Source organism: Necator americanus, chromosome I (genome assembly GCF_031761385.1).
Source record: "Necator americanus strain Aroian chromosome I, whole genome shotgun sequence".
Taxonomy (NCBI): domain Eukaryota; kingdom Metazoa; phylum Nematoda; class Chromadorea; order Rhabditida; family Ancylostomatidae; genus Necator; species Necator americanus.
In genome coordinates this window covers 25,999,917-26,025,352 of record NC_087371.1, presented here as the reverse complement: position 1 = coordinate 26,025,352, position 25,436 = coordinate 25,999,917, and the positions used below count along the sequence as shown (strand labels likewise).

Genomic DNA, 25,436 nt, shown 5'->3' with positions numbered 1-25,436 from the left:
CGGCTGGTCTTGTAGGAGAAGGTGCACAACCAACGAGCGCTGGAACTCGTCACGATGTACATCTCTTAGCATAAAATGAATAGGTTGGGATATTGATTTACCCGAAATATATAAGTAGGGTTGCACTAAATTGCATCGCATCGATGTAATCGGATTTTGAGGTAGCTTTGAGCTGATGAGATTTACGCAGCAGTGACAGACGCAGATATTTAAGCATTTCTCTATTATATGAGGAATAGAAAACTCCTTGACCAAACCAACTCAACGAAAAGCTTTATTCTTATCTGCAGGCACGCAGTATGCCACTTCTCCTTACTTGTAGTTATTTGAACGTTGTGAACCTGTGGAGCGAGTCGAGGTGTCTTGTCCGGATCTAGCCATTTTCTATGATGTACACGACCTCAATGTTCGACTAAGCACAGTGGGATCTATGCCCGTTACTGCAATTCAGGTTGTTTCTTTTCGTTCCCTTTATTTTTTTTTCGCTTCTATGTCTTTCTGTTTATTTTTATCAACTACTTTTCCTTTTATTCTTTTTGCTATACCAAGATAAGATCACTTTACATAGTCCAACTTCAGATCACGTGTATTCCTCGATCTGCAGTTTATATTATAGAAATAAGATGTAGCAAATGCTTTAAAAGACACAGCTCCACTTAATATTCAGAATTGATAAGAGCAGCAATGACATTTTATTCTACGAAGCAGATTCATGAACAAAGGTGAGGAATTTAGAAAGAACAATTCGCTTTGACAATGCGTGTGGGAGACCCCAATACAATTGTGCGTGCTGTTCGTATCGAGCTACCGGCTGAGAGAGGTCGAGGACCGTCCGAGGTTCGTTCTTCAATTAAAGGCTGACTTTTTTATGCTTTCCTCTAATATATTTAAAGGTCTCTGTTGGAGGGAAAACCTATCCATTGACTATGACTGCAGATCTAGCTCGATTCTTCGACATAAGATTCACACGAACGCAGTCTCTTGAGTTGTATGTAAAGACGGTTTTTCTGTTTTCCTTTCGATTTGAGATTATCTTCGGTTCTATTGACAGCGGTTTATAGAGATCATCGGAACATTACCCTCACTTTTTCTGGAAGATCACGATCCCAAGTGGGAATGACTGTTGTTTCTGTGCGTCTTTACGGAATGTCAAAAAGAGAGTTTGGTTTTCCTCGCTCACATCTTATTGCTCGTATGCCGCTATCTCTACCTGACCAGTTCCTGCTCAATGTGCTTCGAATGCTGGCGACGCTTACAACACGAAATCTTATTGTTAAGGTTAGTAAAAGTTTTTCCCCTTTCCGCATCACGTGTGCAGATGTGTCAAACTGTAGGATCGTGAGTGGATGGTGAAGACAGCTTGTCGTTTAATGAGCCCGCGTTTATGCCATCGTGATCTTGTCGATGCAGCTAATCGGCTTCTCAGAGTTCTCCTTGCTGATAATGTCCACGACTACTATGCTCGAAAGGACTTCGTTATAATAAGTACGATGTTCAGATTTCCGTTTCAAAATTACAGCCCAGAGCTGGATTGGTAAATAACAATAATAGTAGTAGAATGAGTAAGAGTTTAAGGAGTTTTTCTGCTTTTTGGGCTTTGTACCTAAATCTATGATGATGCTCTAAAGTTTTGTTTCGGTGGCAGTTCTGCACTGTTCAGAATTTTGCCGAAGGTTTCTTTGGTTTCGGAGATACGTGGATAATGTGTGATATATTTTTTTTTGTAAAGTTAACTAATCAAGTGGTGTTTCTAGATGATCTCGCAATATTTTCTCGTGGTAAAGTGCCTATTCCGAGTGACTTGATGGCGGACTTTGCTCTGCAACTAAAGTTTATGATGTGCACCCGTTGGAAGCAGTTTTGGAACATTGTTAAGAGAAGTTAGTCTGAATACATCTTTCTGAGCATTATATTTAAGAATGGATGTCTCTACTTCTAGAGTTCGGTAGCTCTGTTGGGATCATGTCCTTCCTCCATAGAGAAGTTGCATCTGCTGCCGCCATCCATGCTCCTGTCAATGTTTCGGATCCCCTGCCAGCATTAGAGCTATATACTGTGTTGTTATTCATTCTTCTCTCTGTGAGTGACCCGCATTCCAAACAACTGACGGATGAATACCTGAATCTTTACACCAACCCTAAGGTAATGCACCTTCCAACTAGAACCTACGATTTTGCAGCTTTTTTTGTCAACACAGTTATTCGAAGCATTCTTTTGCATATTCAACGCTATCATGATTGTTCGACATTTGAATATCTGTCGAAGAAGTTTTCAGACCTCTCACATTGCTCATCGTATTCGCCTTGTTGGCCAAACCCTCATCTACTCCTTCGCTCTGACAACAAGAAATGATAGATCCCAGGCGCGTTCCATGAACTCATCAGCCAAAGTGATGCGTTGGGGTGGATTGCGACCGTTTTTCAATCGAACTAAAATACTTAGGTATGTGATTAAGCTGAACTTCACAACATTGACAGTTTTTTGCTATTCCTCTCATTAGTCCGGATGAAGACCCAGTCCAAATGGAGTTCTTGATGGGACCACTGGATTCAATAGAGATTCTTGCCCAGAAGAATAGCGACATGTTTGATTTGGGTGAGTTGCTAGTGTTTTACGAATCCAACAAAAAAATGGGACTGCACATTTTAAAAAGTGCTTTGCAGAGAGTGAGTGGCTTCTGCATCTCCTGCAAGCTGTCTTAGCAAAAATCCGTGACGAAGGTTCTATTGGTTCTTTGCCAGTGGAAGGCGTACCCGTAGGGTAAGCTCTGTTTTGTTCTCTTTTCAGTTCATGCTTAGTTTTGTTTTTGGTCTTTTTCTGTCCATTATAAACAAGGCGTATAGGTGAACGATGCCGGTAAGTCACGTAACCATTGTAAAAACTTTTTTCTTTCATTTCGTATGAACCTATCTGAGCAACGTCCTAGAGTGGCTTCTGCCTGTGTGATTATTCAGCATAGTAATGCCAAAACGACCTTAAGCTCGGTGTAGTTGTGGTCGTTTTTGATCCTATTATGTGTGAAGTCGCACTGCAGTGGTTACAGTGTTACGAATGATTTGCGAAATGCGAAGAACTGTGTACTTTTTTAAAATTTTTACTTGATATGACCACCTATACAACTCCATTTATGGTAACAATATAATCAAAGATGGACTCTAACAAATTCTCATATTTTACCTTCAAAAATCTGGATAGTTAGTTCTATTTAAGTCTTCCACATTTCCAACGTCTTTACCAATGTTTGCTCGAAAGGTTCAAAAATAAATGTAAAATCAATATTAGATCATGAATGGAACTCAGTAGGCGGCTAAAAAAGGCTTGCGCTGTCACTCTAGTTCCTATTACTGCATTGTTTTGGGACTTTTTTTTTAAGTTTACTCCATTTTGAAATATCATTGTTTGTTCTCAACGTATCTCATTACGTATTTACCCTTAATCAAGACAACAGATGAGATATCGGAATTGTTCTATTAAAATTGAAATAATCTAGTACTTTTCGAATATGAAAACATAATTACTTTAGAGGATTGTTGGTTGAGGAAGAGGAAGAAGGAGTGTAAATATATCTATCTGTGATTAGACAGACCGACTCGCTTAAGCGAGCTGTACACTCAGCTGCTCCCCCGCCCCAGTTTTGTATCTGTGCTATGAAATTCTAATTTACCATATCGAGCTCGCTCAAGCTGCTTAGAATACAAAGAATGTAATCCACTGGAAATAACATCCAGAGACTCTACACTGACTCAAATCCCCATTGACAATTTCTTGTTTTGAATTCCTTAGGAGAATAAATACTTCTTGATTAATGCTGATGTAGTTTGTGACGTAGTAGTGGCTACTGTATTGTAGGCTTGCATTACGGAGCGAAAGAGAAAAAATTCTGATAAATAAACGGATAAAGTATAAAGTGTCTGACGTTAATCAATCCGCTTGGGATACGGCACAACGTTCACTTCAATTCAGAATGGTTCTGAGGTTCGCGAATGTGTGACTGGTCTATACAATGACTTGCGGAAGCTAGCCGATGTGTCGAGCCGACGTGTCTGGGAGGATGATTTTATCCTTCCAGACAAGTCTGGTGCCAATTTATCAACCCCAGATTGAATAGTTTTTTTTAAACTTTTAGGCGAGGCGATACAGTACCATCTACTTCACTGCTCATTTTCGCGATGGCTCTGATGGCCCAATTGTACCCAGCAAACCTTTATCCGACTGTAGTGCAGCTAATCGCAATGGTCGACTGGAAGGGAAGTATCATTGACATTAACGATCATAGTTATCGGTGAGAATTGTTTTGCATCAGTGTAGGATTAAAACGTTAGTATAGTTCTGTGTCATGATTTTTTCAGGCAGTTTTTGCTTTTCCGTCTTATTTTTGTTCTACTATCGAAATGTGGTGAGCATCTTGAGAATAGAAAAAAGAACGAGAAAGAATCGGATGGTTTGTTTTAAGCTGGAAAATCTCTTGATCCCTGCTCAAAGTTTCTTTTCAGAGAAGAAATCTGCTCTTTTACCTGACGAAGAATCAGGATCTCCTCCAGCATCGATAACATCGGGTGTTATTGAATTTGGGACAGTTGATACTTCAAGAGAAGCTACCCCAAATAGCACGTTTGAGGACCGTGCAACTACGAAGCGCAGAAGCACAGAGAAATTGCTTGGACAGGTCTCGGTCTTCTATGCTTTTCTTCTCCTTTACCCGGGAGCATTTATGCTGTTTCAGATAGTTACTCAGCTATGCAACGCGGGTGCACTAGAATTCTGCCGCAATTTGTTGGAAAGTGTAGCCGGTTATTGGCGAACCGCGAGAGAACACCGAACAGCACCACGAGCATGGTCTCGCGATTACAATGCAACGTCTCATGAGTCTGCTGTAACCGGCATATCAAGTAACTTAATTAACTTCTAGTTTTTTTCTTCGTAATATTTTGAGTTTCTCTCACATTAATAAAATTACTAATTAACTAAAATTAATTACGTTACTGTTCCCCAATGTGTGAAAATGTTCCAGGCAGAACTGGGGTTATGGATGCACGCGAGCACTACTACACCATGATAACTGATGTAGCACTTCGTTTGCCATGTCAGATGAGACGAATTCTAAAGGACGTGAAGTTTGATGAGAGATGGCAACGAATCCTTTGCGAGGTTACATTTTTCTTTTTTATTCCTGTGTTGCCGTTATTCACTACTTTTTAGTTAGTATCCTACCAACATGCGCCGCAGCTTCGAAGGCAAAGCAAAAAGGTGTTATTGGCTATGTTTAATGGGGATAAACAGAAATATCGTGAAGTCCGCGACCATCACATGATGAGAGCCCATATCGAACTTCTTAAGAAAAAATATGCCCAAAGCAGGTGCGTTTAAGCTTACTGGCTGCTCCGAGCTATGCATATGTTGTGTTTCAGTGGTTTCAACCACCAGCAGCTGACTGAGATGGTCGAAATTGTAAGCGCTATTGCGGCAATAGCGAATCAACGAACAACGCTATGGAGGACCATTTGTGAGGAACAGGTACGATGTTTACTTTGTCTTCAATATTATTGCCCGCTTAGAACTCTTAGTTCAGCTCAACTGGCTTCTTCAATTAGCTTGCCGTGTCGCCGATGCAGTATCATGCAGTGTAGTTGATCTATTGGTATCTGCAATTCGCGAAACTCCTGGACATCAAGGAGAGAATGTTTATCTGGCGGACAAGTAGGAGCACTAACACATTTTCGTCAACATTTTCGACCAAATCGTATGCGCTCATAACTTCTCTCAGCTTCCTGTTGAATCATAGAACAATTTCTTTCTCTTCTTTCTTCACACATTATTGCTTTATTTACTTTGAGTGCAAATTCATTCAAATGTATTTGGACATACTTTTACATGACACTAGTAGTTCGCTTGGTTCAAATCTGCGTCAGGAAAAAAAATCTGCACTTATTAGAAGTAGTTTTTTCCAGCGAACTTTTTTAAATTTTTGAAAGCAAGGATAACATAAATATTTTTAAGGTGGTAATCCCACCCTAAGAAAAATTTGTTACTAGTTGACACTTTTGAACCTAATGTTTTTTTTATTTTTACTGATGTTTTTTTTTGAAGAATAATTTCTGAGGACGAGAATAGATGTTTGCTAATGATGCTTCTTGTACGCTACCTGATCGGCCGCGACGAGAGCCGCCGCTGGCTTATGCATGGTTTACTAAGGTCAACGATCCAACTCGCTAGTCGTCAGAATCAGGTACTGCGCTTCATTGAAAAATCCACTTCTTTAAGTCGTAGCACTTCCTGGAATTCTGGGTTCGCGACATTTTGTTTTTTTCCCAAAAAATTCGGTACTGCAGGTGGTACTGCTCCGCATTTTGTGGAATGACTTATGGCCACTTGCACGAGGTCTTGGTGATCATGGCGCGCAGCTGGCAGACATTCTTGCCACCTACGCTTCACGTTTGTTCAGTACGTCTGAAATGCTTTCCGTATGTGATACAGAGTTGGAAGCAATCAGCGCAACCGTCAAGAGGTGGGTTTTATTTTCAAATTCGTTGCGTATGAATCCACAAACAAAGACTGGAGGAACTGAAACCCAATTTCTACGAGCTGTTTTGATCCAAACAAAATATACTGTGTTATTATTATATTAATACTATAATGTTCATCAGGACTTTGGTTTTCCGCAACAATTTCAAATAATAGTTTAGGATTGAGAAGGAAGGCCATGCTGGATGGTATCGACAAATGACAGGTCTTGGATTGGGTTGGAAGACAATGCTTATGGATACAAGTCCCTGCCTCGTGTGCTTCTCAAGAAAGGTTGGTCTCATGAAGATGTATTCCACTTGCCTGTCTTATTTTGACCATTCCAGGATGTAGCAGAAACTGTAAAACTAAACTCGATCAAACAGGAGGCGCGTTTCGCAGCTAACGCTATGATGTTGAAATTGACATGTCACTACGAAGTCAGCAAAGTTATAATCAAGCTGACAGACGTCAAACGGAACAAGATGATTAAGTGCTGACATCTTTCAATCACGGTACTGCGATTGTACAAGATTTTTCGCTTCAGGCGTGTCAATCTCTTCTATTGCCCGAAAACAGTCGAGTCCGCCGTGGAGTTAAAGACCTGTCCTGAGCTATGGCAACGTGCTTCAAGCTGTAGTGTAAGTGACTATCACATTCATATTCTTAGTTTTGGTATTTCTGTCGCAAAAATGTAGCAGCACATAGGAATTGTAGGTAACCGCGAACGACACGGAAGTAGTGCTACCTCTAGCGATTCCTGTTGTTACTGCTTCATTAGTTATTCAATTTTCTGAATTAACTGAAAGCCGACAGAATCAGGAGCTGCATTGTCCAAGGTATGTGCAAAATTTTATTTGTGGTAGTTTTTAGGAAAAAAAGTTTATTATTTTTTTTATTACCCTAGCAGTTTTGTAATTCATGCATCATAGAAACTGTCCTTCTGCTTATTTATGTTTGGCATTGGGATTATTGAGGGTCGCTCACAGTAAACATGAACATAAACATGAATATTTGAAGGAATTACTTTTTAGAAAGTACTCCCATTCTACAAGCCTTTAAGACTGAACCTTGTTCTTAAGAAAGACGTGTTCAGGTGTTCATCGGTGGTTCAGCCAAATCCTGGCCTCTGCGAACACTGTGGTGAAAATGTTTTCCAATGTGTTAAATGTCGCGCTATCAACTACGACGAAAAGGTAACTGTGCTGTGATTGGTTGTTTGTGCCTAATGAAGCACATTATGTAGACGTTACACTTCCAAGTCAACAAATTTGCGTTAAGGATCCCTTTTTGTGCCAGTCGTGCGGCTTCTGCAAATACGCACGCATGGATATATCAGTAGTGTGTCGTCCTCTTCCAGGAGTGCAACCGATCACAACTGACGCTGAAAGATCATCAGTGGGTTTTTTTTGAGCTAGGAAAACTTTTATTTTATTCCTTCACAGCTTCGGATACGGACTGAAATTATCGCATTTTCCAGCAGAGGCTTTTGGAAAGTACCGAAAACCTCAGCAAATTATCTCAACGATTTTCTTCCGCTTTTAGAATTCTCACATTTGCTGAAAGTGACAGCATGGGTTGGGGAATAGTTCCCGGCTGTTTTCGTTACAAAGTCAAACATGCACATAAGAATGAAAATTGAAAAAAAAATACTGACGAAATGTAATTCATCATTAGAGGGAATTTCTCGCTCTAAAAGGACCTAATTTTTTTCAATTCCTAATTTTAGATCATTTATGTGGAGTGTCCAGGGGACAATGCAAAGTTTTTTGGACGCTTACTTTTTGCATTCAATTAAGCTGCTAAAGCTGCTGAAGGCTGCCCTTGAGATTTGTGCTTTGCATGGATGGCACCGAGTGAGACAGGAAAAGCCACTAAAAAAAATTACAGGAGAGGATGAAAAACAAAGTATAATGGAGGACTGACAAGCAATATCAGGGATCGAAAAAATATTGCATTGTGGGCGAAAAACGTTGGGAGCAATAGAGTGGACAGCGAAGAGAAGTACACTATTAATTAATTTGCAATGCTTTCTGTTCTCGAAAGAAATTGGAAAGCATAATTTTTCTTTCCTCAACCTACGACACTTGGTGGACCGATGTGGGATTTCTCTTCGAGCTCAAAATTTCTATTTTTGAAGAGTGACGACTAACTGTGCGCGGTATTTTCAAGCATTGCTGCTGAGTACAACAATAATTTTAGCTTCAGCGAGCTTATCTTCTCGATTGAATGCAAAAATCAAACGGTGTCGGAATCGCTTCGTCTCATTCATTTGACGTTCCATTTCAATGATTTGAGAACAAGGATCGATAAAATGAAACAAAATCGAAAAACAAATACTTTGTAGAGTAAGGGATTCTCTGTGAAGTGATGGATAACACTTCGTCAACACTTTATTTTTACGTGCATTTTTTTAATTAAAAAAAAAACACCCGCGAGTTGTTTCTGAACCCAATACTTTGGAACTTTGGATCACGAGAGGGAATATTAATGGCTGTCTTCACAAGGTTCCCTGCTTTCCAGTGCGTGGAGTCAATGGCTCGCCTTCTATGTGAAATGGAACAAACTCGCGCTCAACTGTCCGCTGGACGAGCTCTTTGCGAATCACTGTGGCTTCAATCGCGTCCATTGCCTCCGATTTGCTTCCACGTTGAAAGTCCGGATGCTGCTAACGCCCTCATTGCTGCTGTTCCACCCATCAATCATCAGCAGGTGTAGCAGGGATGACTTGACCGAGCACCATGAGAAAATAATGAAAATGAATTTGTTTTAGCCAGCAATTCATGCTCTTCTTTTGACGACAACGCACTGCAAAGCGTTGCACGAAGAGCTATGCATGCAAACCCAACAGTTAATAGCATTCCGAGAGGAACTACGTAACTATGATCGTTCCGTCAAGACTGCTCCACTTCTGCATCAGGCCATTAACCAAGGTTTCTACAACGCCAGGTATTTTTTTCTATCTCTGTCTCACTGCACAGAGAATTTAGTTAGTAATTGTGTATGTCCTGTGGAATACTCGCTCCACGCAATCCAGAATCTCATGGATTTCTATCGGCTCTGTTTCTTATAACATACTGAAAAACCGATGTACTAACAACGTTATCTCCAAAAATTACTTCAATGAACATTTTTTCAGCTCGAATTGCTTCGGATGTCTGCGTGCAAGTATACTTCATTCGCTGGCCATTCTTCAGAGCTCTTGTGATGACGAAAATTGCCTCGAACGACTACTAAATTCCGACATAGTTTTCGAAACTCTGGTAGAACTTTCTTCTAACTATATTTTGGAGACTTGGGTGCTGTTTTATTTGTACTATCCACGAATCTGATGTGGTACGGATTTGAGGTGGAGTATCCGTATACGGGGTAGTAGATTATGGAGAGGGGTGTGATTTCGTCCATTTCTTCGTAATTGTCGTAAAAAAACGGTCCGGAAGACGCGGCGTGTGCACACGGCTGGCGCGATCCAATAGAACTCGTGGAAAATAGTGCGCCGGAACGCTCGGAACCGTATCTTCCGGGTCGTTTTTTACGGCAAATAGGAAGAAATGGACAGGATCCCCTCTCTCCATAATCTACGATCCCGTATACGAATACTCCACCTGAAATCCGTACCACCCCAGATTCGTGGGGTGATGCCTTTAAAAGAGCATTATTTTCTGGACATAAGAAACTGTTTTTTTTTTTTTGAGAAAGCTAATTAATCAAACACTGGAGGAAACTGACTGACAGACTGACACTGACAGCAGTACCAAAAATTAGTCCTTTCTAACACTTATTTTTACTCCTAACAAATACGAAAACCAGAGCATATCCTCTTCTCCTTTTTTAGGTGGACATCGGCAAAAGATATGAACCGATCTCTGAGGAAGTAGAAATGCTTCTCTGTCGGATTTCGTTGGAGAACGAAAGAGGAACAGAAAAGTAGGCTCTTTTCATTGTTATCTAGGCTGTCGATGAGTTTTTTTTGCGAGCAGATCTTTCTCTCTTAAGAACTTCTTACGCAGATATTTGGATAGAGTGCGCTTATCGGATGATTTTACGCGAAGGATATAGATTTTAGAAATGTGATAAAAGTATTAAAGTTTCAATACACGGTAATGTGATCGATTTAGGCTTTTTGCCGGTAGGTGGAGTGTAGAGTGGATTTCAACGTGTTGCTGTTAAAGCAAGCATAAACATTGCCTTCTTCATTGTTTTGGATCGGGAGCTACAAATTATATAGAACAGATAAGGTGGAGTGAAAAATTTGGAGTCATGTGAGAATGCTTTCAGTGGAAGTATAATTGGGGTAATAGATTGTGATTCCACAGATACTTTTTCCTAACTTTTTTCTTATTTTTTTATAAGCATCCAGAGGGATTATCGAGACGCTAACTCTTTGCTTTTTTAATCAGATGAGTTTCCACTTTCTCAGCTTAAGACGTATCCAAGGTGTTGCAGAATTAGCTGCCAACACAACTACCCACTACTCCTCGCAGTGATTTTTTGCAAAGATTTTCTGAAGATAGTTTAAAGGCAGCGTATCAATAAATTGGCAATATTGGGATCTCCAAGCAATTAGATGTTGAGGCTTGTGGGTCATGAATATGAGCGTGATCGCTATGGTGCGCAATTCCCTAGCATTCCTGAAAAAGGTGCATGAAACAGCGTTAGTTGCATTCGTGTCCCCAACGATGCAACATATCACGGGTAGCAGAACGATGGGAATCCGCAATGCTTACAGTTGTGCAGCTGTGGAAGCTCTTGTTACTTACTTGAGCAAGACTGTTGAATTGACTGAGTTCTGCCACGTAACAAGATGTGTCGTAGAGGACACGGGTGCAACTAGATCTGCTTCTTGTTCCTTTTTTCCGAATCAAAGGATAAAAGAATAAAGCTTCTGGCGTTGATCAATCCGCTTGGGTGCGCCCCCACGTTCACTTCAAATCGAATCGTTTGAGGTTTACAAACGTGTAGCTGGCCTATACAATGACTTACGGTGGCTAGCCGATGTGTCAAGCCAGTGTTTTTATCCTCCTAGACAAGCCTGGTACCAATTTATCGACCCCGGAGGGATGAAAGGCTTGGTGAGCACTAGGGCAGATTCGAACCTCCGATCGATCGTGCAGGAAGCGGAATCTCTTGCCGCTACACTACACCCGCCTTATCCTTAACTTTACTTTAACTTTGTTTTCCGAATTACTAGGCAGAAATCAGCATGATAACGCTCATAGCGATGAAGTACACCTTTTCCCTTGCCTACTTGTTGAGGGGTCCCAGCTGTCAGTTTCGTGATACGTTGGATAGAGGGAAGGCAAAAAGGCAGGAGACAAAAACCTATGATAAATCTGGATAAGTCGAGATTAAATGTAAGCTTCTTTATTTAACCCATTCGGGGTTTAATTGGTTCAATAAATCATGCTGCGGCAGCGAAAAATGTAAGTGGTTCATTACGTCATCATTCGCGGAAAAGTGAAAGTGCTGCGCAAAGTAACTTTTTGGTTGTTTAACTTATGAAAAAAAAACTTCGACTTATAAAATACATATATAAAAATTATTTAAACTTGAGATGATGAGAAAGACTAATGTAATTACTCTTTCTTGGTTCGGGGATGATATATGGGTCTGCTTTCTGGAACCCAATCCTCTATTCTTATTGAATTTGAAAAAGAAACAACATCGTAAGGTTGTGAGATCCCAACTATTGTTGAGCACATTTTTTATGTGTTATAAGCGTTTGCACCGAGTTTTTTTTTTTTGGAACTAACTAATGGAGTTTTAATAACTAAATTAAGTTTTGTTTTAACTGTTTTGTTAATTTATGTAACGAAATAGTTTTATCGTTTCTGAAATTTTACTGTGTTCTAACTTAATGGAAAAGGAAAACTTTGAATCTCTATCGGATCACTGTCATAACTGTTGAAGTGGCAATAATATCCAGACCCCCCCCCCATACATACATCCATCTACATATCTGTGCTTGAAAAACCGCGAACTGAAACTTGGAGCTGTAGCTTGGATGAAGCTTAAGTTTAGCGAAATCAATGCTTTAAGGTTATGCGATCTTGTTATGAATGGAAAAATAAGCGGTACAGTACTGGCACGATCGCTCAACACTTTTCCGGATTCGTTATGGCAGCAGAAATTCCGTGGACTGTTGAAGGTTTGACTTGCAGACATATTAATATAATTATTTTGTAGTTATTTTTCTTGGCAGAGGTTGAGGTAGATTGCGATTTGAAAGTTTCGCATATCTTTTAGAGTGCGATGAAATTTAACGACCATGACACAACTCTTGCCGCTCTAACCATCATCGACAAATGTCTTGTAGATGCGAAACCGGTGAGAAAAAGAATCTATCGAAAGCTTCAACAAAGAAGGCGCGGAATTAAAAACGATGGATCACAGGTTCATTTCCATTGTAATTCGGTTCATGATAGGGTGTTAATGTTATTTGTTCAGAATTTACTCGATCACCGTAGGGTACGTATCACAAACCAACATCTCGATAACTGCGCTACGTTTGGTGATTGGTTAGAGGGGAAACTAAATTGGAATGAATGTGAAGCACCTCCGGAGAAGAAACCGAAGAATCATTCGACAATCCAGGCTGCTGATTCTGTTAAAGTTCGTCTGAAAATTTTGTTAGGGGCCCATAATGTCATCCATGTATTCACAGGAGCATGACGCTTGGATGTGGCGATGTTTGTTCTCACCTTGGATTGCTGTGCGTGCAGCTGCTGCTAAAATTATCGTTGCTGTGGCTGCACAGCCGGTAAGATTTTAGTGGTTGTGAACTCATATTAGCAGAACGCTTCCTAACATCTGAAACATTTATGATGGATGATTCTTTCTTGCAAATAAGAGAAATTGCATGAATCGATTGTTTTAAGATTTTGATTTTTTCGGTTAATACAGAACAGCAAAATCTACACACTGTATTATTGTTTCCAACATTTTTGCAGCATTCTTAGTCCTTACCGGAGCAAGATACAGAAATGAACACTGAACACACGTAATTTTTGCTAATAAAGGATACCCAACGTGTACACCAATTTCTTTCAAATTTTTAGATGGATTTCCTTGAGCTGTAGCCAACATTGGTATTGATAGTCTTTATTAAACAACGGCTAACGTTTCGGCGTTATCGCCTTCGTCAGAGCCTGGAAAGTTCAAAGCCATTAGTGACTTATGCCCTCAAGCGCCTCATCACCTCACAGAAAGCACCCAAATGGTAGGCAAACTCAAACAGCAACACAAATTCTTTCAAATTGTATGCAGGCTTAACGATTATCCTCAACTTGATTAAATTCGGGTTTTTTGACGACCACACACTTTTCGATTAAAGAAATCTTTTCTAAATTGTGATCCCGCTAGCAGAAAAATAATCTGATAGGGCGAACTTACTGTTACAAGTTGACTAAAAACCAACCGAACGTGCACTGCACTTTCTTTACTCGCAGTCTCTTCAAAACTACACCATGACTGGTGAACAGATGACGCTCTCGAAATGCAATCGTCTATTGCAATGAATTTACTCATCCCTCTAGTTTCATCAGTGACAACAATTTTCTTTCCTTCTCCTTTGCTATTTAGAAAATATTTCGGCAGGATTCGCGTTTTGTCGAATGAAGCGTTTTATTCTAGCCATTTTAATGGTCGCAAATTTCGGATTAAAACATTTCAGTGTATATGGATGTGTTTCTTTATTATCGAAGGTCATTCTAGATTTGTTTCAGGGACATCTCGGAACGGCAGTGTCAGTTATTTTGCGCGGCCTTCCTATAGCGTCCGTCGTTCCAGCCGCGATGACAGACCATTTCTTCCGAGCAGCTCATACCATTACTAGCGGTGGGCCTAACATCAAAGCGCGACTCTATTCTGAAGGTCTTCATGTGTGGCTCATCAAAGTTATCTACAAGGTTTGTTGATGTTCTATTCTCAGCGCGCATTCTGTAAATAACAAGAAGATTATTCGGTGCTCAGGAATGTAAAAGAATGCATGAAGAAGAGCAACAAGAAACCAGTATGGATCATTCTTTCGGAACCCTCCTGCGCAGCTATGTTGGTAGGTGAACCAAATTGTTAGGCTTCTATAAAAACAATTGTATGCTCTCTTTTTCCAGAACTGCTTTGTTTATTGCTAACGGGAGGTGGAATTGAATCCATGAAGTTGAAAGCAGCAAGGGATCATATCCTCGTACCATTGCTGCAGTCCACCATTTTCCTCAAAAGGTACAAAAAGCCGAGTTCCGACAAAATCATGATACTAGAGAATTTTTTTAGGGTTTTGTTGAGAAGAACGCGTGCTGTCGAGGCCTCACGATGCTCGCTTGAGAGGCTTCTCCGTCGTGTTTCTGCCAAGGATCCACTCACATTGATGAGAGCTGCAGTACAATCGTTGGATGCGATCGATGATTTAAATACTCAAGTGAACTTGATAGAAATTCGCGAATCATTAAAAAAAGTGTATAACCAACAATCCTACTTATAGGCACACATTGTCTCTGTGATATTAGATGTTCTAAACCCTGAACAAAAGGAGGAAGAAGATTTTCACATTCAAATCGAGAAAGACCCGGCACAAGAGGACTTCCTACAAGGAAGGATGACTGGGAACCCATACAAGGTCTGAAAATTGTGTGTCCACTCTAAATTTTCCTCGCTCTACCATATTACTCTTTCTATAGTCTACCGACGTCGGTTTGGGTCCACTTATGCGTGACATCAAGAATAAGATCTGCAGAGATACGGAAATGATTGCTCTGATGGAAGACGACAATGGCATGGAGGTAATGCGAAACTTTCTAAGAACTAAGTTGAAATGCCTTCTAAACCATACCTGTATTATATTTGTCCTTTCTTTTCAGTTGCTAGTGAACAACCAAATAATCTCTCTAGCGCTCCCTGTGAGAGCTGTTTATGACAAACTATGGAAGAAAGCAAATCCCGGACAACCAATGGTGATTGTATACAGGATGAGAGGATTACTCGGAGATGCGGTGGAGACATTTGTATCAACTCTCGGCGAGGCTGAAGGAGGTACGGGTTAATTCTCATAATGTGCTTGGGATTTGAAGTTCCTGTTGGAGAGAATGTGGGACTGTTGTGGTCCATCTCATTTAAAAAGTAGCATACTCACGAAATTGACTATTTTTAGATTTCTCCACGAAGATACCGTTAAGGTTGTAGATCACAAGTAAGAGCGCGATAGCGCTCAATTACACCTAAATACTATGAAAAACTGCTCGGGAAACGATCTTGTCGATCAAATTCTCCCAGAATCAATGGGCTTTTGTTGCTGTCTCTCCCCTTCGCTGGCAGGCGCAGCAGGTTTGCCTCCGCTTGCATACATGACGCCCTGTTTGGTGCCTCGTGGGAAAATTCGATCGACGTGGTCGTTTCCCATGTCGTGATTCTCATGTTGTGGAGAGTTCAGTATGGACCTCAATATACATGTAGGTACTATATGCTACTTTAAAAGACGAAGAAATAGTGTTTGCGAAAGGGGATTGAGCAGCGTACGGTGGAGAAGGTGCATTATTGGATTCAAATTGGATTAGTCAAGCATTCTTATATTATCACTTTGTAGGTCATTGGCCAAAGAAGTTATTGCAAATAGTGCTGTGAAAGTTGAGTGAAAAGTAAACAGTGTAAGCTAAATTTGCAATTTAAATAGCTAAATTTAAATTTTAAAATGACAACGTGCTACTCCGCACTTTTGGAACACAAATTTCAAATGATGGTTAATATATAACCGGTTGTAACGTTCTTCCAAACATTCTGTCAAATCACTTATTGTTCTGTAGGCGAAGCAGAGGAGGATGAAACACTTTCTTCCCTTACGGGTGCCCTTTCCCAATGTGGTGGCTTAAGTCGCGCTCTCCGATTGCTTACGCTGGCTGACGTTGGCACGGCTGGCAGGTAGGTGATTCAAAACATAACACAACACATTGCCAATGATTCTGCCAATTTACCGCCCTCAGATTTCTTCTGAGTCAGCTCCGGAAGCTTTTCGAACGCTGTGTAAAGACTGAGCAAGGACGCATCGACCTAGTTTCGTCTGGGGCGATCAACGCGTTTATGAAGGTTAGAATTTCGTTCTCAATTTTCTTTTTTTTTCTTTGTTCGCTTAGGCTTCGTTTAGGTACTACATTCATGTGTATCTCTACGATCCACCGATGAAGGAGTTCTGCAACTCGGCCTCGAATATCTTGAGATGATTTCAGCAATAGTCAGTGATCCAGCTGTGCACTCTGTGAGCATTTATTTCTTGCCGCTTAGCGCTTCCTTTCTCTTCTTTTTTCTCTCATTAACTCCCAGTTTTTCAAGCTTTTTTTAATTTATCCTCTTATTTTTAAAGATTTTGACTGGAATTTCAAAGGAAGATGCCGAGTGGCTTCTGTCTTTTGTTATGGCTCGCCCTGATTCCGGTAACATCCAAAGTTTCTCGTATATTACTGTAAGGTAATTAATAGAGTACTTCAAGGTACGGATAGTGTGAATAAGTTCTGCAACCAAGTGGCACGCGTTATCGGAAATCTCGTACTCGGGAATGAGGAAGCAGAAAAAGCACTGATTTCGGTGTATACCAAAACATGTCTGTGGAAGGAGATCGACGAAACAAAGTGAGGTGGCTTGACAAAAAGGCTTCTTTCACAATTCAAAATATCAAGTTCAGCGATGTTTCACTGCGAAGTGAAAGGGTCGTTGCGGTGGAAAGATTGTGCGAGGTGACTGCAGGTATCCTCAATTCGCCAGAGGCAGCAAAGCTCAAGCAGCTGATACTCGATAGTGGAGTCGTTTCAAAGGTATAATTTGTGCAATATTGAGAACAAACGTGAATTCCGCTCATTATTTCGCCTTAGGCTTGCTCGCATCTCGTTTCCAATCATCCACCACTTTATTCTGCCACAGAATCTCAAGAATGGAAAGCGTTCCTCCTTCGCCCGTCGCTGAAATTGGTATGTGATAGAAGTCTGCTTTCTTATAGAAGTGAAATATTTTATTTTGTTCAGATGTTGTCATTCATGCATGGTATGGCTTGTTCCCATGAAGCTAGTCAACGCGCCCTAGCTGAAAAGACGTTGCATATTTTGCATCGTTTGGAGCAGGTATTTTGTGCATGTGCGTTACCCCGTCATAGCATGCGCATTAACATTAACAGTTTAGGTGGCGTCGGATAACTCTATTGGCACTCTGGCCGAGAATGTTGTTGAAGCCCTCAAAGAAAATTCGGAGGTGCGTGCTCGTTACGATCTGATTCGGTGGTGATTTTATGAAATGCTTCAGGTAGCAGCGCAAATCGAGAATGTCCGGCAAGAAACTCGCCAGAAGAAGAGGCAAATGGCAATGGCAATGCGCAACAAACAATTACGTGAAATGGGTATGCAAATGGGAAAATCGGGCGAAGTGAAGGTGGGAATTTATCAAAGTCTTTTATGAGCTTGCTAACTGAAAAGTACCACCGCGTTCGTTTACAGGTGGCCCATAGGCGCATCGCAAACGAACCTGCTTTGGAAGGTGTGGTAGACCCATTGGCTTCCTGTTGCATTTGTCGTGAACCTCTTTTCCACGGAACACGAGTGGCAGCTGCGTGAGTTCTTGATCGCTTTGATTCAATTTCATTTCTTTTGAATTCTACTCCAGTTACGCCTTCGCTTCTCCATTACCCGGCGAATCACGAGTCCCTCAACTGGCTACTGTCAGTCAGATGGTTATGGTGCATATTGACTGCCATCAAAACGCCATCAGAAGAAGCGGAGGCGGACGGAATGTTGATGAATGGTCAAAGGTGAGTTCCATAGTGAAAATAGTTAATTTTTTAAAATTTCCAAAAATAAATTCTTATAGGCTTCTTTGCATAATGCTGGTGCGAAGTGCAACGTGCTCACTCCAATCGCAAGCGGTTCAGCAAGTGAAGCTGATTGGACTGCCGCTGTAAACCGGTGAGGATTTGATTATTCTTGGTGATTATCATCGCAATCAAGTGATTCCAGATACCAAACTGATCTCGAGGTGGCCGCTGCTGTCCCTCCCCTTTGTCGAGCTATCGTTTTCGTAGATATCTGCGAATTAATCGATAAATTCGTCCATTTCAGGTCATAGGCCTAACTTAAGTCATAAGTTTACCTCATTCGACGATTTGATGTTCTTATTTTATGATCGCTTTCCCAATTCAGGTCATTCTCCGAGGCTTCGCAAGGCGGTGGAAGAGAATCGAATGCTCAGTACCTCGCTGTATTGCACCTGCTAGCACTATCACTTCCCGCTGACGACTTGCCAACCAGGAATGCCCGACATCGTGTGATGTCCTTCTTGATGACCGAATTGACAGTTGAAAGTTGGCGCGAACAAAGAGTCGATGTGAGTAAACTGCGTTAATATCATCAGCATTCTGTGCAAACTATTTTTTCCAGGTACTGCGAGCCGCGCTTTCTGACTCCTCTACAGAAGGTCATGATAGCACATGGGAGACACTTCGGCCCATCTGTTTAACATGGGCTTTCGTCGACCTGTATTTCAATGACGTTATACCGGTATATTTCCCTGTTTGGAATTGCCTCATTGCTGAGCTCGATGACCAGATCTAACCTTCAGATCGATTCTGATGATCGTATGGAATGGCTACAAACACATCTGTTGGATACCTTACGGAAAACGTCGGTATTTGTGAAGAAATTTGATGAACAAATAGCCGTGCTGAGCAGCATAGATGCATTCGCCGAGAAAATGGGTACGGTTGCATGGTTAAATTCATAACTGGTGTTTGCTTGGGTCTACTGAGAACCTCACTCTTACAATGCTAGGACCATATTGGAATTCTGAAAAATCATCAGGTTCTTAATAGAAGTTGTAAGTTGAAGACCTTAAGGAGAGGAGGGACCCTCAGTCATTCGGTTGGGCCGTTTAGCTAATTGAAATGGTCATCTTATACTAAGAGGCAGCGTTCGGTGAAATTTTCGGTGTTGGATTCAAGTAGGAAAGTGTTCGATAGTATCACTTGCCGAAAATGCACAGTACAAGTTTTTACACACCCAGGAATCAAACGCATCAGTTTCTTTAAAAAAAAAAACAAAGCAATTCTTAGACCAATAGCATCGACGATATGAAATCTGTAAAATGGATTTCATTACTTGAACGGGTGGAAGAGTTGCCTTTCAAGGGTAATTTCTGATCCCTCTGATTCCTGAATTTGTAAGGAGTGTCTCGCGTATTCACCCAACGCTGCCTTTAATCGCTGAGTGATATTTCTTATACAAGTCGGATGATCAAATGCGTTCGCAGTCATACAATTGCGTAGGGTCTGACAGTTTCTTATTTATTGTTTTCAGACCTTCCGATCGACCAAATATCATCGCTTTTCGGCGCGAGCGGTGATGCTGACGTCTAGCCGGTGCACGTTTATCTTTGATTAAATGCTTTTTTGTGTGCAGATAAATAAATATTCTGGACATTCTTCTTAAAGACATTTGCGAAAAAGACTGTAGAAAAATTGCAAAAAGGACCATGTTTAAAAAAATCTGTTTATTAAATAACGAAAACAGGTTCTTGGCATAAAAATCATACAATCATACAACACTGTTGCAAATTTTGCATTCACGTGGAAAGGGCCCCAGAATGGTCAGCAGAATATGTGTAGTTTTGCACCTAATTTGAAAAGTGTGAATTCGCACGAACAACGACGATTCAACACTAACAAAAAGCTATTCAAAAAAAGTTCAATCATTATTCGGCTTTATTTTCGAATAAACTTCAATATTCTTCAAAAGAAATTCCATTGAAGAAATTTGTGGTGGGATGAGAAGTAGATCCAAATGAATGGGCTGAAATCATAGGTGGTTAATTTTGCCAGAATGTACATCACACTTATGCGTTTATGATTAAAACGAAACTATGGGTCGTCCTCAATATTTTCAGCAGTTTCGAGTTCGGTCATGTTATAGCAAGGAGTAGCCCATAACTAGAATCGACGAACATTAAGATGATGCTATTATCTAAGATTTTCAGCTGTATCAGATTCTTTTGAGCGATGTAAGTTCTAGCGACCTGAGAACAAAAGCTAAACATACATATAGCTCAAGTTCGAGCCAAGCTCTTTACAGGACCAACTTTTTCTTGCTGAGTTGCTATTCTTGGCTCTTTCTAAAATATCGTTTCCCTCCTACTACTTCGACGCTGTAGATCTATTAGATTTGATTGGCTGCTTATTTTTTTAATACATGCAAAAACTTTTCCATCTCGTAGTTTCTTAACCATTCATTAATTGTCATCTGCCGATCCGTCGACGTATTCACCATGAGTGCCTATCACAGTGTTCCATCATTTTGGGAGAATTTTTATTCCCCTGGAAGCAGAAGCTTGGGGGGAGGGGTGAGAATCAAAGCGTCACTGGAAAGACAGTTTAGTGAAAGAATAGAACAGTTTTTGCTTTAGCAAATTCCTAAAGGCCCACAACAAGCGGTGGCCTGATGGGCGAAGTCCAGGGAACTGGGTGGACCATTTTCCAACGTAAGGCGTCAAGTTGGCTGCAAATATCTGAAGAGACTCGCGGCTGCGCGTGATCGTGGAGAAGGTGGACGGCAGCGAGTCTCAGTCGCTTTTATCGGATTCAGGCCGCCAACTCGCCGAGCTGCCGCGTACAGACTTTGGTGCCGACTATACTGTACGTTGCCCTCCAATGGGAAAGAAGAACCACTGGTAATGTTCAAGATATAGTTTTTAGAAGCCAGGAACACCGACGGTTTCTTGAAAGACCGAATGCTTTTGAGCTCTTTTTAATTTAATTGGTTAGCCAAAAGCGGTATGAGAAAAACAACTGTAGGAGTATACGCATGAAATTAGAAAAATTGTCGGAATAAAAGAAAAGAAAGAGGTGTAAATAAAATACAGCCGGACACTGCAAAATCCAACACACCTCATCTTCGCAAGGACCGCCTCGTTTGAGTGAGTTCTCAGTTACACCATTTAATGGATGTCGATTAGGTATAAACGTAGAAGCTTCCTTAACTGTGTTCGGTAGCACAAAAATTTCTTGATTTAGACTTAGAAGAATTGCAAAATAACTAACTACTCACATACGGCAAAGGAACCGCATTCCGTTTGAGAATAAGCGAACGTTGAGCAGAAGACTCGAACTGATCGGCTGCGAAATGATCATAGCAGATGAACCTGAACCGTTGCTGAAGAAATACAGAACAATCACGACGCGAAGTCCATATAAAAACAGTTTCTCTCCTTCCATAGTCTAATAAAAAAGCAGGCAAACGCGGTCAGAAATGTCGAAAAAATCACTTGCGACCGTAGGTGTCCAGTTTCTGTCTTTGGTGTTCCATCAGAACAGCATCGTTGTCGTAGAGAAGTTTAACCCATTCTTCCCTAAACAGCTTATTATTTTTATTTCCACCTAAATAATTCTTCGTTACCAAAAAGGAAAAAGGTTCCAAATGCGAAGAAAGGGTCTGCAACAAAGATGGCATGCGGGACTCTGGAATGACATGTTCATCTTCCCTCAAATGGTGAAGAGACAAGTGGTACTGCTGAAGATATTGTAGCAGAAGTCGTGACTGACCCTCTCTATTCCCCTTCTCAATGCTGTTGTTGTGCCATTTGATTTCCGAAAGGCTGTCATTTTTGCTTCACGATTGACGAAGCTCCGACTGGCCGAGCAAATGCTCTTGCCCACCTTCGCAACTACAGAAAAAAACTGCTGCTCTTTGTAGTCTTCTTTTACCGTTTCTCTGCAGAGCTTCGCGAGCTGTTACGTAAGCTCGTAATTGTCTGGATCTCGCACTGACCCACGTTGACGTAACAACTTAAGAGTTTCCCGATACGAGCACCTCTTAATGATTTTAAAATTATCGTCTTGGAAACCCTTCCGAAGGAGTCCCAGCCAATAAATTCAATGATCGCTCCTGGATTTCGAATGTGAACCTCGCGGCATTCCCATCTTTTCGTGAATAGGAAAATTTTGCTCGACGAGACGATGGACCGGTTCCGTATGCAAGTTTGGTGCAACAGCGGCACCCGCCTGGCAAAATATTTCAGCAGCACGGGACAGACCGTACGCATAAACAGCCTGTAGTGATGCAACCATGGTACTCGTCCACATCAAGGGCAGTAGAAAACGAAGTTCCCAAGGTTTGGATCTTTAAGCGAATATATTTGACTGGAGGTGTAGTCCAGACTAATTCCGCCTAACAGTCCGGATGAAAAGGAGTAAGATGCGGGCTTCGGTGCACTCGTCTCCTCTACAACGCAAGTTGCTGCTACAGGATGCGAGCAATTTTGCCATTGTCCAGAGTCCACAATCCCAATATTGGTCAAATAAGTCAATAGAAGCTGACCTACCTAAGCAATCGCAGACGCGTTGCGGATTGCCATCGTTCTATCACTGCCCGTAATAACTTGCATTGTTGGGGACACGAGTGCAAATAAGAGCTTTTCTGGTTCATTGGGGGAATTGAGCGTGATAACGTACATATTCGTGAACTACTCCTCGCCCCAAGCTACATACGGATAAACGCATGTCGTACTGACTTCACTTAGAAGGCCGAAAAAGACTACAATTTTCACACCTTTTAGTCGCGTTTTCGGTAAATGTTTGCATGTACTGTTGGTGCTTCTTCATCCCACATACCGCGCACACTCTCAAACGAGATCGTCGGTGAGTCTGAAAGCTGGAACATCAGGAAATTACGTGAATACGGAGTTTTGGATAAAACTGACACTATTCAAAAAAAGGCTTGCTCTTTTGTTGCGAAAAGGGCAGTAAATCTAAGTTCTGGTCGGAACGTTTTGATTTGTGATGTAACATGGCGGTAGAATTTTCAGCGTGTAATTAGAACTCAACTAAAATTTAGCTGGCTACAAGCTTGAAGACAGTTTTAAAGTGAGCGAAGATCCCGTCGTACTCCTAGTTAGGATCGGATGGAAAGTGCAGTAAATCTCACTACAAAATCATTAACTTTTAACAGGAACATTTGACCCTTATCCTATTAACGAATGACATTTTGCGCTTCTTTATAAAGGCATCGCTCCACGAATCTGAGGTGGTGTGGATTTCAGGTAGAGTATTCTTATAAGAGGTAGTAGATTATGGGGATGAGGGTGATTCCGTCCATTTCTTCCTAACTACCGTAAAAAAACGGCCCGGAAGATACTGCTTCAGGCGTTCCGGCGCACTATTCTCTACAGGGAGTTCGATTAGAGCGCGCCAGCCTTGTGCGGCGCCGCATCTTCCGGGCCGTTTTTTACGGTAATTAGGAAGAAATGGACGGAATCACCCTCCTCTCCATAATCTACTATCTCTTGTAAGAATGCTCCACCTGAAATCTGCACCAGCTCAGGGTGATGCCTTTAATCGACGCTACAAAACGAGAAGGGGCGAACGCAATTGTTCATCATCACCCGTGAATAAAGCATGTCCATGTATTCGCTGGTTGTGATTCCGAGCTCTCTGGGGGGAAATCACATTTCAAATTCAAAGCTTGCTTCTTGCCGTTATAATTGTTTTAAAAATATTCTTGAACAATGACGGCTACGACAGTATCCAGAACTTTCCTAACATTATCTACCCAAGTATCATTCCAACATGTTTCTAGAGAAAACGGGTACGGATATGACAGTGCCACGTGACTAGCATGGTATAGTTCGCCGTCTTGGTTAATGGTGATATGGGGAGCGGCTTCAAATTCTTTGCTGGTGACTGCGAGCAGACAGAAACCCGCGATCACCGTACCGAGTTCCAACATACATCCGACGGACGTAGAGTGGGCGCGATCGGACCTTCGTTCACCTCCACCCTAAGGCTGAAAATCAAACACTGAGTGTTCTAAAATGATACACTCGTGGTCAGCAGGTAAGATTTTTAAAAACTTCGTCGTTCCGAACACAACCGCTTCGGAGACAAACATGACTGGCTTGACTGGCTTTGGCTGGACCGCATCATGGCATATCTAGCGCTTTAAAGGCTGAATGCCACAAAATTGACTACAATGGGATCTCTGTGGGACAATGTACAGTTCGGGTTGTCGCAGAGATTACGAACATAAGTGTGGCCACATCAATTCTACCCAATCGTCCTAGAAACGGCGTCGGAAACGCCTTATTTCCTACTAGATACGTTGTAAAGATAGGTATTGGAGAGATACGTTGCTGCCACTCTTGAACACGTTTCGATTGTCTCAGCTCGCGTCGCGGCCACGCCGCGTGTGGAGGGAGCCACGCTTCCTAACATACCTCGTAGGAGGTAATACGTGAGTTTTCCCACGCCATTTTTTCGGGACATTTGGTGGAAATTGAGGGTGGCCACACTTATATTTGTGATCTACACCTTAAACCCTATATTAATCCACAGAGAGGTCAGCATCGTCAATTTCCTGATATGCTGCTTTTAAGCCCAACGACGGTGTTAAGTAGAAATCCCAAACGTCTAATGTAGATTCTGCAGACATCCTCAAAGTGAAGTAATAATGTGCGTCACAACGTTGCGATACAAGAATAATTATTCTACAAATACTGGCGAAAACAAATATTGAGATATTTATGCACATTGTCTCCGGGTACAAAAGTAGGAAGTTCCCCGTCATCTGATTCTTAAATTATTTCACAATGACGGCGTTTCGTCGCAAAGAGAAGCCTTTCTTTTGCTCCTTGCTGGAAAACATTCGTTCTCGGAGGGCAACGTCATCGCTAGTCATCGCTAAACTGAGTAGAAGTGCTACCTGGGTTCAATACTTCTTTCTAGACACACCTAGGTAAGTTAAGGTGGTGTTGCTCACTTGCTCTGTAGTCAATTTCTCAAGATATGTTGTTTTCCCATCAAGTCAAAGTCGTTTTTAAACCACGAACTAACAACAGCAAGAGAGCGAAGTTATTCTTCTCCTGACTTCAAACGTGGAAAGGAGCGGACCCACCTCGGTCACACCTACTTGGGTCGATGGAAGCAT

The 25,436-nt window shown here is 41.4% G+C and overlaps 2 protein-coding genes across 3 annotated transcripts in view; one reads left to right on the top strand and one right to left on the bottom strand.

Moving 5' to 3' along the window:
- RB195_006895 (uncharacterized protein) overlaps positions 1 to 19,879 on the top strand; it is a gene marked incomplete at both ends in the record, with an annotated part of 34,468 nt that extends 14,589 nt beyond the window's left edge. For both annotated transcript variants that reach the window (XM_064180233.1, XM_064180234.1), the window contains 59 exons: positions 323 to 451; positions 736 to 837; positions 894 to 988; positions 1,062 to 1,278; positions 1,335 to 1,485; positions 1,755 to 1,880; positions 1,940 to 2,142; positions 2,276 to 2,442; positions 2,501 to 2,595; positions 2,664 to 2,760; positions 4,127 to 4,282; positions 4,350 to 4,441; positions 4,494 to 4,666; positions 4,724 to 4,889; positions 5,012 to 5,148; positions 5,200 to 5,357; positions 5,409 to 5,514; positions 5,570 to 5,697; positions 6,088 to 6,226; positions 6,330 to 6,505; positions 6,684 to 6,795; positions 6,849 to 6,994; positions 7,049 to 7,142; positions 7,219 to 7,340; positions 7,598 to 7,697; positions 7,783 to 7,899; positions 9,025 to 9,213; positions 9,275 to 9,450; positions 9,641 to 9,764; positions 10,337 to 10,428; positions 12,541 to 12,649; positions 12,748 to 12,894; positions 12,949 to 13,113; positions 13,166 to 13,261; positions 14,226 to 14,408; positions 14,473 to 14,554; positions 14,613 to 14,721; positions 14,773 to 14,917; positions 14,981 to 15,115; positions 15,177 to 15,278; positions 15,357 to 15,528; positions 16,296 to 16,410; positions 16,473 to 16,575; positions 16,634 to 16,744; positions 16,850 to 16,919; positions 16,976 to 17,114; positions 17,168 to 17,297; positions 17,355 to 17,450; positions 17,505 to 17,600; positions 17,659 to 17,727; positions 17,779 to 17,904; positions 17,970 to 18,082; positions 18,136 to 18,280; positions 18,340 to 18,434; positions 18,486 to 18,587; positions 18,669 to 18,852; positions 18,906 to 19,025; positions 19,087 to 19,222; positions 19,821 to 19,879. In XM_064180233.1, the coding sequence (XP_064037121.1) occupies positions 323 to 451; positions 736 to 837; positions 894 to 988; positions 1,062 to 1,278; positions 1,335 to 1,485; positions 1,755 to 1,880; positions 1,940 to 2,142; positions 2,276 to 2,442; positions 2,501 to 2,595; positions 2,664 to 2,760; positions 4,127 to 4,282; positions 4,350 to 4,441; positions 4,494 to 4,666; positions 4,724 to 4,889; positions 5,012 to 5,148; positions 5,200 to 5,357; positions 5,409 to 5,514; positions 5,570 to 5,697; positions 6,088 to 6,226; positions 6,330 to 6,505; positions 6,684 to 6,795; positions 6,849 to 6,994; positions 7,049 to 7,142; positions 7,219 to 7,340; positions 7,598 to 7,697; positions 7,783 to 7,899; positions 9,025 to 9,213; positions 9,275 to 9,450; positions 9,641 to 9,764; positions 10,337 to 10,428; positions 12,541 to 12,649; positions 12,748 to 12,894; positions 12,949 to 13,113; positions 13,166 to 13,261; positions 14,226 to 14,408; positions 14,473 to 14,554; positions 14,613 to 14,721; positions 14,773 to 14,917; positions 14,981 to 15,115; positions 15,177 to 15,278; positions 15,357 to 15,528; positions 16,296 to 16,410; positions 16,473 to 16,575; positions 16,634 to 16,744; positions 16,850 to 16,919; positions 16,976 to 17,114; positions 17,168 to 17,297; positions 17,355 to 17,450; positions 17,505 to 17,600; positions 17,659 to 17,727; positions 17,779 to 17,904; positions 17,970 to 18,082; positions 18,136 to 18,280; positions 18,340 to 18,434; positions 18,486 to 18,587; positions 18,669 to 18,852; positions 18,906 to 19,025; positions 19,087 to 19,222; positions 19,821 to 19,879 (7,539 nt within the window). The remainder of the gene's footprint in view (positions 1 to 322; positions 452 to 735; positions 838 to 893; positions 989 to 1,061; positions 1,279 to 1,334; positions 1,486 to 1,754; positions 1,881 to 1,939; positions 2,143 to 2,275; positions 2,443 to 2,500; positions 2,596 to 2,663; positions 2,761 to 4,126; positions 4,283 to 4,349; positions 4,442 to 4,493; positions 4,667 to 4,723; positions 4,890 to 5,011; positions 5,149 to 5,199; positions 5,358 to 5,408; positions 5,515 to 5,569; positions 5,698 to 6,087; positions 6,227 to 6,329; positions 6,506 to 6,683; positions 6,796 to 6,848; positions 6,995 to 7,048; positions 7,143 to 7,218; positions 7,341 to 7,597; positions 7,698 to 7,782; positions 7,900 to 9,024; positions 9,214 to 9,274; positions 9,451 to 9,640; positions 9,765 to 10,336; positions 10,429 to 12,540; positions 12,650 to 12,747; positions 12,895 to 12,948; positions 13,114 to 13,165; positions 13,262 to 14,225; positions 14,409 to 14,472; positions 14,555 to 14,612; positions 14,722 to 14,772; positions 14,918 to 14,980; positions 15,116 to 15,176; positions 15,279 to 15,356; positions 15,529 to 16,295; positions 16,411 to 16,472; positions 16,576 to 16,633; positions 16,745 to 16,849; positions 16,920 to 16,975; positions 17,115 to 17,167; positions 17,298 to 17,354; positions 17,451 to 17,504; positions 17,601 to 17,658; positions 17,728 to 17,778; positions 17,905 to 17,969; positions 18,083 to 18,135; positions 18,281 to 18,339; positions 18,435 to 18,485; positions 18,588 to 18,668; positions 18,853 to 18,905; positions 19,026 to 19,086; positions 19,223 to 19,820) is intronic.
- Positions 19,880 to 20,207: 328 nt separating this feature from the next.
- Positions 20,208 to 25,436, bottom strand: RB195_006894 (uncharacterized protein; the record flags this gene model as incomplete). The annotated part of the gene is made up of 6 exons (XM_064180232.1): positions 20,208 to 20,312; positions 21,404 to 21,490; positions 21,564 to 21,657; positions 21,781 to 21,864; positions 23,064 to 23,158; positions 25,404 to 25,436. 6 exons carry the CDS (start codon positions 25,434 to 25,436, stop codon positions 20,208 to 20,210), a joined length of 498 nt encoding a protein of 165 aa, XP_064037120.1.